The 16,826-nt window shown below is 34.1% G+C and overlaps 1 protein-coding gene across 10 annotated transcripts in view; it reads left to right on the top strand.

Moving 5' to 3' along the window:
• The window catches only part of NBEA (neurobeachin), a 458,626-nt gene that overhangs the window by 97,090 nt on the left and 344,710 nt on the right, over positions 1–16,826 (top strand). For all 10 annotated transcript variants that reach the window (XM_048948371.1, XM_048948342.1, XM_048948328.1 and 7 more), the window contains exons 7-10: positions 951–1,070; positions 3,827–3,973; positions 10,252–10,449; positions 11,207–11,340. In XM_048948371.1, the coding sequence (XP_048804328.1) occupies positions 951–1,070; positions 3,827–3,973; positions 10,252–10,449; positions 11,207–11,340 (599 nt within the window). The remainder of the gene's footprint in view (positions 1–950; positions 1,071–3,826; positions 3,974–10,251; positions 10,450–11,206; positions 11,341–16,826) is intronic.

The raw sequence follows: 16,826 nt of genomic DNA, 5'->3' as shown, positions 1-16,826 counted from the left end.
CCTTAGAAGGGACACAGCTTAGTTTCGTGCAGATGTGTTTACTAAATATTTGTAGTAGACCAGTAATCATCAAACAAGGCTATTAAGATAAAATGGAAAGGTTACAGAATCCAGGATGCCTGTTTTCTTCTGATTTGTATTATGATTTGAAATAACAGACCTCTGTTATAGTTAAGCAGGGGTTGATTTGCAAATCTCAAAGGCTAAATTCCCATTCCTAGGATTAGATTATTCTGAAAGTTGGATTTTAGGGAAAACTTAAGGCTTTCTTCTGAAAATTTACAGTTCACAATTAAAATTCATCATAGACATAAAGACACTTGAACAGATTATTTGGAGGTCCACCGCAGTTGTACATGGAAGCATTTTGCTGTGATGTTTTCTCTGTTTGATTATGTAATAACAACTATATAACAGTTGTCCAAAAACTGATGGAATGGTAAAGAATAGAAAAAAAAAAATCATACGAAACAATTGGGATAAGATCCTAAACTGGAATGTAAAATTTGCGGTGGTGGATATTTTCCTTTATTAAACAATTTCTGATAGCTGTGATTAAAAAATAGATACACGTTACATTTTTTTTTTAGGGTAAGCACACATAAAATTAGATTTCTGATGAGACTTTGGTTGTGTTTTGTATACGGTTTTTAATTATGTTACACTTTCAGGAATGGGATTGTATTTATCTTCTTAATTTTATGTACGCATTTTTGGTCCTAATCCCGTGAAAGGATGCAGGTAGGTACATCATTGTATTTAGTCACAATTCTACCAACTGGATTTGAAGTTCCACTCACTTGACTTTTATGTAATTTTAGGAGTTTGCAATGATTTGTCTGGTCAATTAACTTCATGTGATGGGTCACTTATTTTCCAGTTGCAGTCATTTAGTTCATGTTATGGCACTAAAGCTGCCACTACATACTGTTTTTTCCTTTTCTTTTCAGTGGTATATGATAAGCATTGTGCACATCTATAATCGCTGGAGAAACAGTGAAATAAGGTGTTATGTGAATGGTCAGCTGGTATCCTATGGTGACATGGCGTGGCACGTTAATACGAATGATGTAAGATTTTGTTTTCTCTTTTCTTACAGCATTCAGTAGATCAAACTGTTCAAAGTAAATGCAAAAAGAAAAAGTACTGTATTTTCTCTAGATCTTTGAATTTTTTCTATTTTTTAAAGTTTATGCTTTAACCTATCTTCCTTAGTTATGTATTTCATAAATTTAATACTGTTGCTTTTCTTTAGAATATCATGGATATCATGGATTTTTTTTTTTTAGCTGTATTCTTCCTGACTGTTTTAAGGAAATCTGTGGAGATTTTGTTGGAGCGACTGGTATAGAGAATATTTTTAATATATCATATTGTATAGACGATACTGATAACAACAGATCAATATTTCAATCTTTTTTTCATGAGAAGTTTTTCTGGAGCTACATATTTAAGAGAGATAGATTAGAGAAAACACTTAAGAAAAACAGGTTCATTCAGCCAAATGGTTATGCATGCTGCCAAGCACTGATTTTTGTATCACATTAAATTCTCTGGTTTTCCAAGAGGTGATATTTGGTAATGGTTAAAAGATTTCTATGTTACATTTGTTGTTTGTTCTTAAGTATTTTTTTCGTATATTGCAGTAGGACTGAATAGCCCGGACTGTGGTCAGAGTCCTGTTGTTTCAAGCACTGTATAAACATTGTAAGAGATCATTTTTTTTATGGAGAGTTTACAAGATACATAAAGATTAAAAAAAAAAAAGTAAAAGCCAGAAAACAGTGGCATGAAGAAGTGTCAGGAGACTTACTGTACTAAGCAAAGACTGATATCTTACATCTTTATCCCTTCAACAAGCATATTTTGCCTCTTCTATTGTTTGACTTGGAATAGGTCACAGGCAGTTGATTGAGATTAAAAATGCTGTGCTAAATTTAAAGGAATTAGTATTTAATTAATGTTGTTAGCAAGAACAAATTAAGTGCTACAAAATTGCCATTTTATATTTCATACTTTATTCGTTTGTATGGATAATAAGGGAGATTAGCAATTAAAAGATATGTAGAGACATACAGTTGCATAGCATTAGTCACCTCTGTGCAAAGACAGTCATCTTCTATCTGTCCTTCTACTTCAGGCAGAAACCATTCATTTGTACCTGGAGAAGACTGCATGTACACCTATGTATGCACCTAAATGTTAACTGGACTGATTTCAAGTTATCCTAACAGTACATTATAACAGGAAATGCATTAGATTTCATATTTTAAAAAATATAAATTATTTTAATGAAATCTATTTATGTTTCAAAAAACTTTTTAGTCCAATTTTTTTTCTTCTACCATGGAAGAGACGAGGATACACACCTAATGATGCGGGAGAAAGGTACTTTTTCTGGCCCAAAGATTTGAATGAGAGAGGCAGACAAAACGATTATCTCTCGTGCTTTGCTTTCAAGTTAAACTCGTGGTAGATTTTCAAAGATGTATGATTCATCAGCTCACTACGCATTGCTATTTCTTGTTTATCATATGAATCTTGGCTGTTCTGAGTGCGTTTATAGGAAGCACGTTAGTATGTAGGGAAATTAACTGTTTGCCTTTGCTAAATTGTAGAAGTAAAGTTGGGTTTGGTAGGAAGGGTTTAAATATTGTATGTTAATTAAAGCAGATGGGCTCTGCTTGTCACGGCTTCTGATCATCATTCTTTATGTTCTTGGTAGAATTTCTACTTGCAAGAAAAGGCATTGAGGTTTTTTTCAGAGCATGGGTTCTCCTTGGTAATGTAAACATGTATGTTGAGTGAGAATGTGGTGATTCAAAAGTCAGCTGAGGTGTTGGGGGATCTGTACTGAGTTATTAGCTTGAAAATCATATGTAAATTAAATGTAAAATGCTGTCTGTTGTACAGTTGAAGATAACAAGAAAAAGAACAAGAAAATAGTCTAGACATAGGCACAAATATATATATATATATTAAATTATAAATTACAAATGTGGTGTCATCAAACTGAGGCAAATTCCTCAAAAAACTTAAAGTAAAAAATGGCTATCTGCTCAGGATGAGTTGAAACTTTCCAACAACAAATGCACAAGTATCAGTAATGTCTTTAAGTCTAAGCAGGACATTCATGAACTAAATGAAAATTTTTAAGACTTTCAGCATTTACCAGTCATCAGAGTGGTCTCAGCCTATCATCAACACTGTGCATCTTAGATGTGAACTGTTGTTGCAAGTTGGTTTTTTTTTTTTTTTTTTGTAAAAAAAATTTTGTCAAAATTATTGAAAGAAATTACAAGTTCCAAAGGAAAAAAAAATAGATACTGGTCAGAAGGGAGGATAAATAAAAGATGAAATCCTGGATACCTCTTACTTCACCTCATTGCAAAGCTGAAGTCAGAAGAATTTAAAGTCAAACCAAATCATTATAGGATAAGGTCATAGAACAAGACTGTGCACCAGGGCAAACTGTAAGAATCATATTTCTTCCTTTCTGCTACAGACTTTTAGCTATTATAGCACAATAATAAAAGAATACTATATTCTGCTATTCTAATTTTCTCTGTTGTATGTCAAATAGTTAATAAATATAAAGAAAACCTAGCAGGTAGATATAGAAGCAATGTATTAATGACCCATAAAACAATTAAGGGTTAGTTAATCAAAATGAAATTTTTCACTACGGTTATTTAGGTACTGAAATACTAAGTGACTAATTTATTTTCCTCGTTACAGTCTTTTTTATTTTTGTCTGTATATGAATATTATTTCATTGTACAGTTTGTATAATTAAAGCTCATTAACATTGCCTCTTCTAATGCAGAGTTATGACAAATGTTTTCTTGGCTCTTCGGAGACTGCTGATGCTAACAGAGTGTTCTGTGGCCAACTTGGAGCTGTATATGTATTCACAGAAGCCCTCAACCCAGCACAGATTTTTGCAATACATCAGTTAGGACCTGGTTATAAGGTAACAATGGATCTTAAAAATAGTTTTGCAAAACTGGAAACAAAAAATAATTGATAGAAATAACTGATAAATATAGATGGAAGCTATGTGTAAATGTAGATATTTCTCTTTGGATTGTGTAGAGCTGTGTGATTTTTCTTCAAAATATAAATATTTCATCAAATTTTCTAACTACTCTTAATTTCTGATTTTTGAATGATGCAAGTGATTTCTTTAAGGAATGATGAAACATGATTGTATGTCAATTTTATTCATTTGGGTCATAATCAAATTGGCCTAATTTTATGTGTTGTGTATTGAATTCCCGGGGAACCACTTTCCTCTTCTCTCCTATTTTGTGTTTAAAACCTGAATTAAAGCAGATTAGCATTCAACAAACCATAGCAATCCAATTCTGTTCAAATGCATAATTCTGCTGGAGTAAGCTTTTCACTCATGTTTTGCTAGGGAAATTTAGGAGACAGTTTGGACAGATTCATGGTGTGTGCATCAACTTCAATCTCTAATATGAAAAAAGTCTTAGTTATTACTTGAAATGACTATATATAGTGTTATTTCATCAAGGAAAATAAAGCAGATGTTCTTCAGAAGCATGTGGGAATTGTTTGCCCATTGAAGAGGTCTTGAAAATGAATGATCAGGTCTAACTCCATCTAAAGACTATTGGATTTGTGCCACCAATTATTCACTAATTTTATTTTTGCTGGTTTGTGTTATTTGTGGTACCATTTGAACTATATTCAAAGCATATAGCATCAACATTAAGCAATACAAAATTGTATTAATCAATACAAAAATCAAAATTTAGATAACATCAATATTAATTTATGATCCCGCAAATGTTTGCTATAAATTATTTGACAACAGCTAGCAAATGGCTGTGAAAATTGAAAACATCTTTTTTGGTACATACGTTGTGTGGAAAGCCAAACATATGTTAAGGCTACTTGAAGATGAGGCAGTCCGTTGTGTGAGGTTTGTGGTTTTAACTGCTGGGAAACCAAACTGTTCAGTTGAGAGATGTTTGTCACCTGTGCAAACAAGCAATACTTTATTCCAGTGTTAATACTGTATTTTGCTATTTTGTTTGAAGAAAGATTTCTCCTTTTTTTTTCATACAAATAACCTTATACTTCTTAATAATAAACATAATAAATCTTTGTGAATAAATTAAAATCCTGGCTTTGCAAGAGCATACTGAAGTGATGATACAGCAGTAATGGTTTCATTTGGTACAAGAAGTGAAAAATATTATGTGACATTCATGAGGGGTTCCAGAAGGCATGCATGTTTTCATACTAGACATCATTTTCAGTACTTATTGCACTATCCTCACTAAACTATTGACAAATTACCTTCCTTCATTCATAGGCTTCCCTTAAACTAAATTTCTTCACTGCAGCTTCTTACTGATTTTTTTTTAAATGTCAATTAAATATAATTAAGTGTAATTCAATTCTTCAGGGATGTTTTTCCTTTGTCTGTTATTCAGTTTAGACTGTGTTCTCAGCAGAGTTAATGCCTCTTTCCTGTGTACCGTGCCTTTCTTCCTCGTCTAGACAGCTAGGAGCTTTACTAATCCACCTTTACTAAGCTTTTACTAATCATGGTTAAACATTCATTAAGGCTTTGGTTTCCATTTGCAGAAGCCTCTGAGAGGTTAGTAAAAAATATGTAGCTATTGTTTTAAAGTATAGCTATGAAGTTATTCAGTGTGTACAATGAGTTTTTATACATTTTATTTACAAATTTCACTTGCAATCAGATACTGTCAGAAAGTGTTTTCTGTTGCTCCTTTACAGCTACATCTGTAATGATCACTTCTCTCTTCTGGCTCACCTACAGAGCCTTATACATATTTCAGCTTCAGCTTCAGTTACACTGAGTCTTGGACACTGCCGATGAGTTAAACTGTGATCTTCTGCTGTTGCTTCCTCATAATTTATTATGTTTTTATTCAATATTTTGTTCTGGAATATATGAAAAGAATATAGTAAAATGAAAAATTTATGCTGGAAAAATGAAATTCTTAAATGATTATAGAGATAATTCTACATCTAAAAAAAAGTTCACAATTGGTTTCCAGTAGATTGAAGCAATTTATTTTCTAATGTTAAGATACACAAGAATGATAATTGAGAATGTTTACTTTTGTAGTTAAATTCAAGTGCTATGATTCTAAAATAAACATGTGCCTTATGCTATACTTCTGTTTACATAGACAGTTTCAGCTGCCTAACTGATTGCTCAAAAGTGTAATTTCCATCTTGACAATTTTCATTAGTGATTGTAGATTTAAAAATTCCAGAAATGTGTATGTGGTCTGAATGAATTAATAGATTCTTATACAGTTCATGGTCTAGCAATAAATTCTAATACCACTTGTAGTCTGACACCACAAGTCTGAAAACCGAAGACTTACCGTAGTAACTGCGTGTAGAAATGATAAATAATCAAATTTATAACAGGGAGAGAGAGGAGAACACACCAACAATACTGCTATGTTATTTGCCTCTTTCCTGTTAAAGCTTCTCACATTCATCCACCAGTGGCATTCCATTGTATCATTCCCAGGTTTCATCTATATAAAAGCATGCTTAGTGTGTGTTGTGCAGTTACTAAACAGGACTTTCACCCTCCAAATTGTTGTTTTCACATGCTGGAGATTGCCAAAAGGATCTGAATGCATCATCTCCCTGCTCACACTGTGCTATTTCTGTTACCTAGCGTTGTTCCCAGGCAGCAAAGAAGAGTGTGATGCATATCTCAGTGGAACTCTGAGGGGCTTGTCATCGCAGAATAGAGGGGCAAGGAAAATAATGTGTTAGTAAGAGCTGCATCTGATAGCAGAATTTGGTGCTGTTTGTAAAGGGAATTTCCAACAATTTTCCTAATAGCCCTGTGAAGTTTATAACACTCCTATTAGCCCTCCCACATACATTTCAATGTGAGGTATCAGATTACTTTGTGTCTTGTTGCATTTGAGTTTGCTTTTCATCAGTGCTGCAGTATCAATCATTTTGTCGTCTGTGAAGGCTGGAGTAAAAAATGCATTAATGCGTGCACGTATAAACACACACCAACTAGTCTTTAAAATTCAAATTCACTTCACCTAGTTATGTAGTGCAAGGTCATATTTTATTTTTGATTATATATATATTTTTTATATATGCACACATATGAGCTTGATAAAGGAGGTACAAAGGAATATGTATACATGTATTTGCTATTCAGCGTGTTAAAACAAAGGGTCTTTTTTTTTATTTATGCCACTATGTTGATTCTACTAGATCTCAAAGTTTCATTTCTTCAGTGACAGGTAATTAACTACTTGTAATTAAGCCTTATACATTTGCCAGCCTCTAATATCCTCCTGTGGATGCACTTCTGCTAGTCCCCAGCACTGTATGCATATACTGAACTTATTTTTTTTTTATGTTTCTATGTAAGTTAAACCTAGTGATAAGGGAGCATTTTGTCTGCATTAATAACTCCTCTTTCCATCATATTATAATATTCCTGTGAGTAGAACATAATAATTTCTAACTTACGATCACTTAGTTCAACTTTTATGGCAGGAAGTCCCTTTAAGTCTTTTTTTACCCCATTGATTCGTAGCTATTTGGGCATGTCTTTGCAACAATGGTATCTGATAAACTATTGAGATATAGTAAACTCTGAAAATTAGGAAATAGAATAATGCTCAAATTTGTTTTAAAAACTCATTTTATTTTAATTTAGAAAGTTGCAAAAGTTCACGGTAAAGTAATGATACACATTTTTGATGAAATGCTTTAACATACTTGAAATGACAGGAAATTCTGTGTAAAAGTAAAATATTTGGAAGTTTTAGCTCTGATAGGGCTTAGACATGAAAAGACATGAAAAGACATGAAAAAAAAAGACATGAAAAAGACATGAAAAAAAAATTTCTTAGTGAGGATAATTTTCTTGTGATAAAACACCAAAATGCAATTCATGTAGAAAGCAGATATTGTCTGAAATCAGTGAAATCACTGAACTGTTTTGTCTCTGCAGTAAGTGTGCAAAAATATATATGTGTAGCTAAATATTCTCTTAGAGGAGAAAGGCATTATCACCTTCATTGGGACAAGCTGGTAATCTGTAGCAGTGATTTTGTGATGAGTGAAATAGAGATGGCCATTCGAACAGGGAGCCAACTCTCAAGCTGTTAAGCATAAGACTCACTGTGACTGTTCCTGCTTCAGTGAATACAGTGGTAAGATAGAGAACCACAGTTATGAATTAAAACATTTGAAACTGAGTGCTGTATCTGGCAGTATTTACTACAGACTGGTTGAGATCAGATACTTCAGACTGAATGCAGTCATATATATATAAACATATATAATCAGTCAGCAGTTGGTGAACATTTCTGGTTCAGTTTCTTCCAAAAGGAACTCTCTTTTATTCTGAATAGGTTTGAAATATTCAGAAAGCACTAAGTGGAGTCACTGAGAGTTCCCATACAAAACTGATTCCTGACCCAATTACAAATTGAAGAACACAGAATGGTCGAAGTTGGCAATGACCCATGGAGGTTACCTGGCCCAATCCTGCTCCAGCAGAGCCTCTAGCAGAGTGCCACATCCAGGCAGCTCTGGGAGATACCCAAGGAGGAGCCCCAGTGCCTCTGGGCAGCCGTTGTCAGTGCTCCATCACCAACACAGTACAGAAGTGCTCCTGGTGTTCAGAGGGAATCTGCTGTGCTCCAGTTTGTGTCTGTGGGCCTGGCACTGGACACCACTGAGCACAGTATGGTTTTGTCTGTTTGTACTCTTTGTTCAGAAATTTATGAACATTGATGAGATCTCCTGAGCCTCTCAATCTCATACAAGAGGTGCTCCACTTTCTTGATCATCTTTGTGGCCTGTTGTTGGATTCTCTCCATATGTACATCTTTCTTGTGTACTGGGAAGTCCAGAAACGGACACAGTGCTCCAGATGCAGCCTCACCAGTGCTGTATTGGGGCAATGCATCACCTCCCTCCAGTTGCTGCCAACACTAATCCTAACAGACTCAAAAATAATGTTAACTAACTTTGCCAAATTGTAGAATAAACCACTTACTTCCTATTCCTTTATTCCTGTTTGCTATTCTGATTTCCTTCTCAGTTTTAGTGTCTGTGTCTCATTCATTTTCAGTGCAGCTTTGCTGCCTCCCTTCCATTCAACATCACTATGCGTGGGGCACAGCTGACTGACATATCTGCTCCAAGGGTTCTCAATCAGATGCAGTCAGATGCCCAGTTGATTCAGCCTACATATTTCTTATGACCCACATACAAATGGCTGCTTGTCACAAGACCTTAAATTGCCATGTGTCAGTCACTTGAGCAGACATTCTTTCCAATGTTTTGGTCATAAGCAAGAGAATTTATTCAGTGTTTGCAGAAGCCTTGAGAATTCTGCAAAAGCTAGATGGGTTTTGTGGGTTTACATAGCTGATCAGAATCTGCAACATTTTTGAAAGGAGCAGTCTATAAATTGCCTATTTTAATTATCCCATCCTAGATAACAACATCCCTGCTGATTACATGTTTTACAGTTTCATGATATATTTTCTTACTGTGTTGGGGACAGTAGGAAGAGAGAAATTTGTGGGATGAAATAGATGAACAGTATTTTTGACATGGCCCAATATATAGATGGCCATATGCAGTGCAGATAAACAAAGTGTTTCATAATTAGCATCAGCTACATATATCTAAAAAAAAAAAAAGAAAAAAAAAATTTCGAAAAAGAAATTGAATTTCTTATTGCAGTATCGAAATACTGTATTGTATATTACAATGATGAAAACGGTGATCATTTCTAATGAATTTATTTGCATTGGCACAGTGTGTTACTACTGGTTATTTTTTGTTGCTGTCAGATGATGTTACATGTAGGTGTGTGCCAAGTAAATCTGTCAACGCTTTTCAGAAAGAAAGAAATCTATCTTCTTGTTCTTGATTGATTTCTCAGAGTTACCATAAAACGTAGTTTTAGATCAGATATGGATCATTATACATTTAAGAATAAGAGATCTTCATTCTTCCTTTAAGTTTGAAAACCACTAGTTTGAAACATGGCATTTAGAACTTTGTTTTTTATTTAATTTCAGCATTCTCTTTATATATAATCTACACTGTCATTGAAGCACGGGATTTATGCTATTTTAAAAATAGCCATTGCCTTAAAATGGAATAGGATTCGGTCTTCCTTTTACTTTTTAAAGCTTCTTATATTTTCTTTTCTTTTTTTTTTTTTTTCAGAGCACATTCAAATTTAAATCTGAGAGCGACATTCATCTGGCTGAGCACCATAAACAAGTGCTATATGATGGGAAACTTGCAAGTAGCATTGCTTTTACTTATAATGCCAAGGCTACTGATGCTCAGCTATGCCTTGAATCCTCACCGAAAGAAAATCCTTCGATTTTTGTACACTCCCCACATGCTCTTATGCTTCAGGTTTGTGTCTTTTATTTCATTTTTAATCATCAAAATTATTTTAATTGAACCAGTACCGATACATAAGCCATAGTTTAACTGACTTCTGACTGTTAATTTTGTTCACGTATACAAATTTCAGAGTTACACATCAAAACTTACCACTTCATCCAGGTTATAACTTGTATCCTTTAAAGCACCTATTTACCTTCTTTTATGTTTCATGTTCTTTGCCTCTTTCTTTCGCTGTGGAGAACAGCTTACTGTTGTGTTACTATGACTCTTGAGCTTAATGTAATGTTTGTATGTTAATTTTCTGGGGAGGAAAAACTGATAAAAATAATTGTATCTTTCAAATTTTCTCTGTTGCATACCTTATGTTACTAAATTCATGTTCTGTGATAACTGATAGCTCAACATCATTTGAATGAAGAGAGTATTTGTATGCTATTGTACAAGGAGAACATAATTTTACGTTATTTCAGTTCTTAATATACACATCATGTGAACTGTTCTTTTTTCACTTTTTTTCATCAAGAAATATATACTTCCTGCCATAAGCCAGAGTTTACCTTGATTGTGAAGTTTTTCTTTGTGTTTGGTTTTAGGTATATCTATTGTAATAGAAACATGACTAGTGAAATTAAATTAAAAATATGTCTGATTTAGTTTGCACTTCATTCAGTGGTAAAGTTTTCCCAAGTTATATTACTAACTGTCCTTTAAAACTGAGATTAGTGATTTTTTTCCCATTTCTTTCTTTTTTTTATTAATTTAGGATGTGAAAGCTATCGTAACCCACTCCATTCACAGCGCAATTCATTCCATTGGAGGGATTCAAGTTCTCTTTCCTCTCTTTGCCCAACTAGACAATCGACAGCTGCATGACAGTCAGGTGGAAACAACAGTTTGGTAAGCTTCTTTCAAGCAAGATAAACACAAAATTTAACAAAGTTCCTGTTTTGGGAATGTTTTGTTTATTTTCTTTTTTAAATGCTTTAACTTCTGTTTTACTTTTGTTTCATTAGAAATACATCCTGAATTTGCAGAAGTAATTTACTGTAGAATTGTGCAAATCGTAATAACCTAAGGAGATTCTGGATTAAGCTGGTCATAAGTGATTGGGTTGAATAATGATTTCAAATCACATTGGAGGTTTTTTTAAGGATAGTTTTTGATGTTTTTTTCAACTTCTCAAATAAATGAACGTGCTTTTACTTGTAGATGAAATGTCATTTACTTCTAAAAGTCTGAGCCATTTGAATCCAGACTTAATAACATTCCAACTTAAAGAAAGATATCACTTTCCATATTAGTACATGGGCAGAAAGTCACAAAGCTATGCGTAGCTTTGTTTTAACCATATTACAATTGCAGCAGGATAGGGAGGATTTTAAGAGACTTCTAAATAAAGGCACGTTAAACCTCTGCTGTGATGACATGGACCTCTTGCTGCATCCTGTCTGAGGGGGATCTTGTTCTATTGGTAACATAAAATATGAAAAATAAATAAAAATTAAGTGTGTATGGCAACGAAACTGAAAAGTTAAAGCTTAAGTCCTGTTAACTGTGTTTTTCTGTACAGGATTTGGGAACGGCGTAAACTCTCTCTTGTGTTTCAATAAATATATAAAGTACATAATTCAGAGTACATGGAGTATTTTCCTGTTCAGAATGCCCTGGCATTATTAATTATTCTGGATATTTCTGGTTGCAAGAAATAGCTCAATAATAATTTCACAAACTGAAAAATAATAAATAAAAAATAAAATAGTAAACTTAAAAGGACCTATGTCTTTGAATAATTTATTTGGACATGATGCATTTGTATAATTACTCCAGGAAGATCACTTATCTAACCTAATTAAAGAAATTTATCAAATTTTTTTAAGTTTTTTCAAATCATCTGTTTTCGTCCTTGGTAACCAAGTTGTAGCTAAGATTGCTGATAGGTTAGGTTTTATTTCATGAGAAATTTTAGTACAATGCTGGAACAAATACAACAATCTTAAAAATAACTATTTCTACTTCCCAGCAGGAAAGTGATGAAAATAATTTCTTTCAATTTCAAAAGCAGAGAAAAGCTGGTGGTTACTAATTTGTTTTCTAATATGTACTTTGCATTGGAGTGTTGTGAAGTAATAAGAGGAATGGGGATGGGGATTGGTTTGAATAAATGTTAGAAAAAAATCTTTATGTGTTTTTATTGTGGCACAGAAATACATGTTTTTATACGTGGCGCAGAAATAGGCAAAATACTTTTTTCAGTTTGAGGAAGATTATATGTGTCTGTACACATCTGTGTATATATGAATAAAATGTATGTTAAATTATTAATATCCTGAGTATATAATAGATGATAAAGCAGTAACTCAATCTGTTTAAAATGGAGAGCTAACATAATGTAAGTCTTAGAAATTGAGCGAAAGGCCAGTTTGTCCTAAGTGGTCTTTCTGTTGAGTGAGAACAGTAAGAAACCCCAATATAAAATGTACAGAACCATTTCTGGAGTTAGTTGAACTGTGAATAGGAAAAAAGTTCTGACTGAATATATCAATGCATTTCTTCTATGCTTGGGTTATTATTTTTGTAAAGAGCTCTGTAATCCATTGTGCTGCAAATTATACACAGTACAAGATGTGATCCCAACTGAAGCACATATTGAAAAGACTTCTGAGTAAATTCTTGCTTGATGAGATGTGACAGAAATGTTGAATTATTGTTTCTCTAATATATGTGCATTATTTTTTCCTATTTGATTTAATGGGATGTAGACATGGAGAAAAAAAAAAGTTCAGGTGAAGAAGGAAGTAGGCATATGGAAGAATAAAAGATCTCTGTGTGGAAAGGACGGAGACCTTAGGGGAAGGAAAAGGGAGATTCAGTTGTGGAATGGATATTTATTGTGCTTACTTACTATATCCTTTCCCTTTCCCTTCTTCAGGTGTTATTTCCCTTCCAAAATTCATTTGTATAACTGGCTCTGATACCTACCTATGCTTTTCTTACCTGTGAAAAGTAAAAATATCTACAACAGGGCTGCACTTCTTTCTGAGAAATTGCTGGCGTTCAGCAATTACAAAATACCTATTTTTATAGTGGTACCATCTTAAAGTGGGTAACCTTCGTGCTTCTTTGCCAAAAAAAAAAAGTCCAAGGGATGTTTGATGACAGCAGACCATTATATTTCTAAAGGCTTACTCTGGCTGTAGCCAAGTGGGGGGAATCACATATTGTCCCCTGGATATTTTTGCTGTCCTTGGTCTTGCCTTATTGTGTTCCTTGGAGATGGGAAACGTCAACAGCTTGATACCCATTCTGAGTATCCAAGCTTTCCAGACTACTTTTCTGAATCCTTCCCACCTCATTCTCTCCTTTGCATTTCAAAGTCTGTTTAGTAAGTTCAGGTTTCTCAGTTGTTTTTTGTATATTTACTTGTAAGGAATTTGATAACAGGTCTGTAAGGGAACACCTTGCTTTTAATCTCCCCGATCCACTTATAATTTTAATTTCTAAATGAATATGTTCTGTGTAAATAAAATTCTAAATTATAAAGCAGGGTGATTTAAGTATAGCAACTCTGTGACTTAATGGCATTCTTTGTGAATGTTCTTTATTCCTGTTTGTATATCCTTGTATGTCTTATCTGCATCTTCAGTGAGACCAATGAAGTACCCTACACTTCTACTTTTGAGGCACTGTAAAAGTTCTTATGCTCTCATACACTAAAATTAGAATGATGGAAACTGATCCCACATCTTAAATAGATTTTCTTGTTTTCGGTGACACCTGCTATTCAGAGGAGTAGTCTGTCAATCTGAATGTTAGGCTGCCAGTTTTCATCCTGCTTTTTATCTCTTTTCAAGGGTAAAAAAATGTAGCAGTTTAAGTTGAGTTTATGTGATAAAAATAAATATAGAGTGCTTTTTTCTGATACTGTTGTTGATAACTTTGATCATGCTACATTGGTAATACAATAGGGAGGATTTGCTTTGTTCCCTTATGGTGTCTTGCATGTGGCTTTAAATTCCTTTGGGTCTGAGTGTGCTGAGCACTGACATGCAGATTAACTGTGGCAAGATATTGAGTGGAATTGTTGGTACTTATTCAATTCTATGGCAGAATAAAGTACAAGCGTTAATTCAGGTGTGATTGTTGCTTTCACCTTTACCATACTGAAAAGGATCTGTAGAAACATCTCTAGAAGGATTTGTAGCTGTTTGCTTAAGCAGATTGAGTCAAAAGATTTCTTTTATATACTTATTCTAGAAGTTACTAACTGGATTTGCTAGATCCCATAAGCTGCACCATAGCAATTAAAAACACTTCTACTGTTTATCTTCCAAAATAAATCCTGTGCCCAGGCCCTCCTTTACTAACCTCAAAGGTGATATATAACATCTTTGCCCAATTTCCCCAGATCTGTGCTAAAATAATTACAGAATCTTTTCAGAAAACTTTATTGCTAATATTATTTTGACTCTTTAATATGGACGGTCCTGATACAGAATATATTGCCTACCTACTACAGTGCATCCAGAGGAGGGCCACAAAAATGATCCGAGAGACAGAACACCTCCATTATGAGGACAGGTTAAAAGACCTGAGGCTGGTCAGTCTGGAGAAGAGAAGGCTCCAGAGAGACCTCAGAGCAGCCTTTCAGTATCTAAAGGGAGGCTGTACGAAGAAAGGTGACATACTTTTTAGCAAGGTCTGTTGTCATAGGACAAGGGGAAAGTGTTTCAAACTAAAAGAGGGGAGATTCAGATTAAATATAAGGAAGACGTTTTTTACAATAAGGGTGATGAAGCGCTGGCACAGGTGGCCTGGAGAGGTGATGGATGCCCCATCCTTGGAGACATTCAAGGTTAGCCTGGGCAAGGCTCTAAGCAACTAATCAAGCTGTAGGTATCCCTGTTCATTGCAGGGGTGTCGGGTTTGGTGACCTTTAAATCTCCCTTCCAACCCTTCCAAATCAAACAATTCTATGGTTCTGCTGAGAGTGAGTGAAAGTGGAACTTTGTCAAGGGAGGCAACAATAATATTTCCACTCCTGTTTGTCATCTTTTCCTGTAAATGCTTTGTCTTTTATTCTGATCAGTTAAAATCTTTTACTCTTTTTTAAATTTTTCCAGTAGTTTTTATGTTTAGATGATGTCTCTTCAGACTCCTGACTGAAGTTAGTGATGTTGCTGTGTATGTTTTTTAGAAGGTTAACTTACATGACTATCCTGTATCTTGGATAGCAAGTTTTGTATGTTCCTGTGGATTTAAGCTAAGGATCAAGTACCTTAGGAATTCTTTTTTGTAAAAGCAAGACATTAATTGTTGCTCTATGATTTTGCTTTTTCTTTCCTCTTTTCCACTTACTCTGCCTATGCAAATGTTTTCAAGAATTGTCATGTAAGAGCCTGTGGTGGGGTTAATCTTATGATCTGTTGGTCTTATTTTGGAGAAGCTGGGAATGCAGATGAAGTTAGTTTGTAAAGGTTGCTTCCTATATATAATCAGATAGAACAAATACCTGCATTTGTCTCTTTTACATATCCTCTTCAAAGTAAATAATCTATTATTTATTAAGATACTTAGATATTTATAGTTACATGCCTGCTTTTGTTTATCCTCCCTTTTGTAATGCGCGATCTATGTAGATAATTTTATTGTCCACGCTCTAAGGTGTAATTTAACAAATTCATGATAGAATTAGCATAGAAGATTTTCACAGGAAAAAGTAGACTAGAGAAAGTTTTCTATTTAGTTATTTCTTGAACTAAAAAAAAAAAAAAAGGCAATGTATGACTTATATCCCAGTGGAGAACATTCTTCGTTTAGGTAATCTAGTACTCTTTGCCATCTGAATTTTTATTAATATTTGCACTGAATGATGTTCCTAATAGAATGCTTTTTTTATAAGTGAAATAATGAGAATTTATTTAATAGGAATTGTTTTTCTAACAATTGTTTAATGGCTACATGGTTCAGTACATGGTACATGGTACAGTATTCACCTCAAACATTGTGCCTCTGTGTGAATGTCAGGCCGTTCTCCTTAACTGCTTTTTCTGGTGCTTGAAGTTTTTAACGTGCTTGAAGGCGTAATGATGCATTCACACGTGCTATCCCAAGATTTGAATTAATATATACTACAGTGAATTCTGTTGTTTATGTTGGCAATCTTGGCTAATTCAAAAGGATGAAGAGTATAGCTTGAGTGACATCTGACAGTCCTGAAATGAATCTTTGCAGATTGGCTTTGGGTTGTCTTTGGATACCTGATTTCAAAGACGTTCAAAGCCGTTTGGGACTTAGAACAAGTCATAGTACATTCACAAAGGTATAGGCTGAATTAATACATTTCCCTGAAACTGGTAACTTTGGCGTCACATTGCAGTGACAGG

Source organism: Lagopus muta, chromosome 1, assembly GCF_023343835.1.
Source record: "Lagopus muta isolate bLagMut1 chromosome 1, bLagMut1 primary, whole genome shotgun sequence".
NCBI lineage: Eukaryota > Metazoa > Chordata > Aves > Galliformes > Phasianidae > Lagopus > Lagopus muta.
This window is presented reverse-complemented; position numbering and strand designations above follow the sequence as displayed.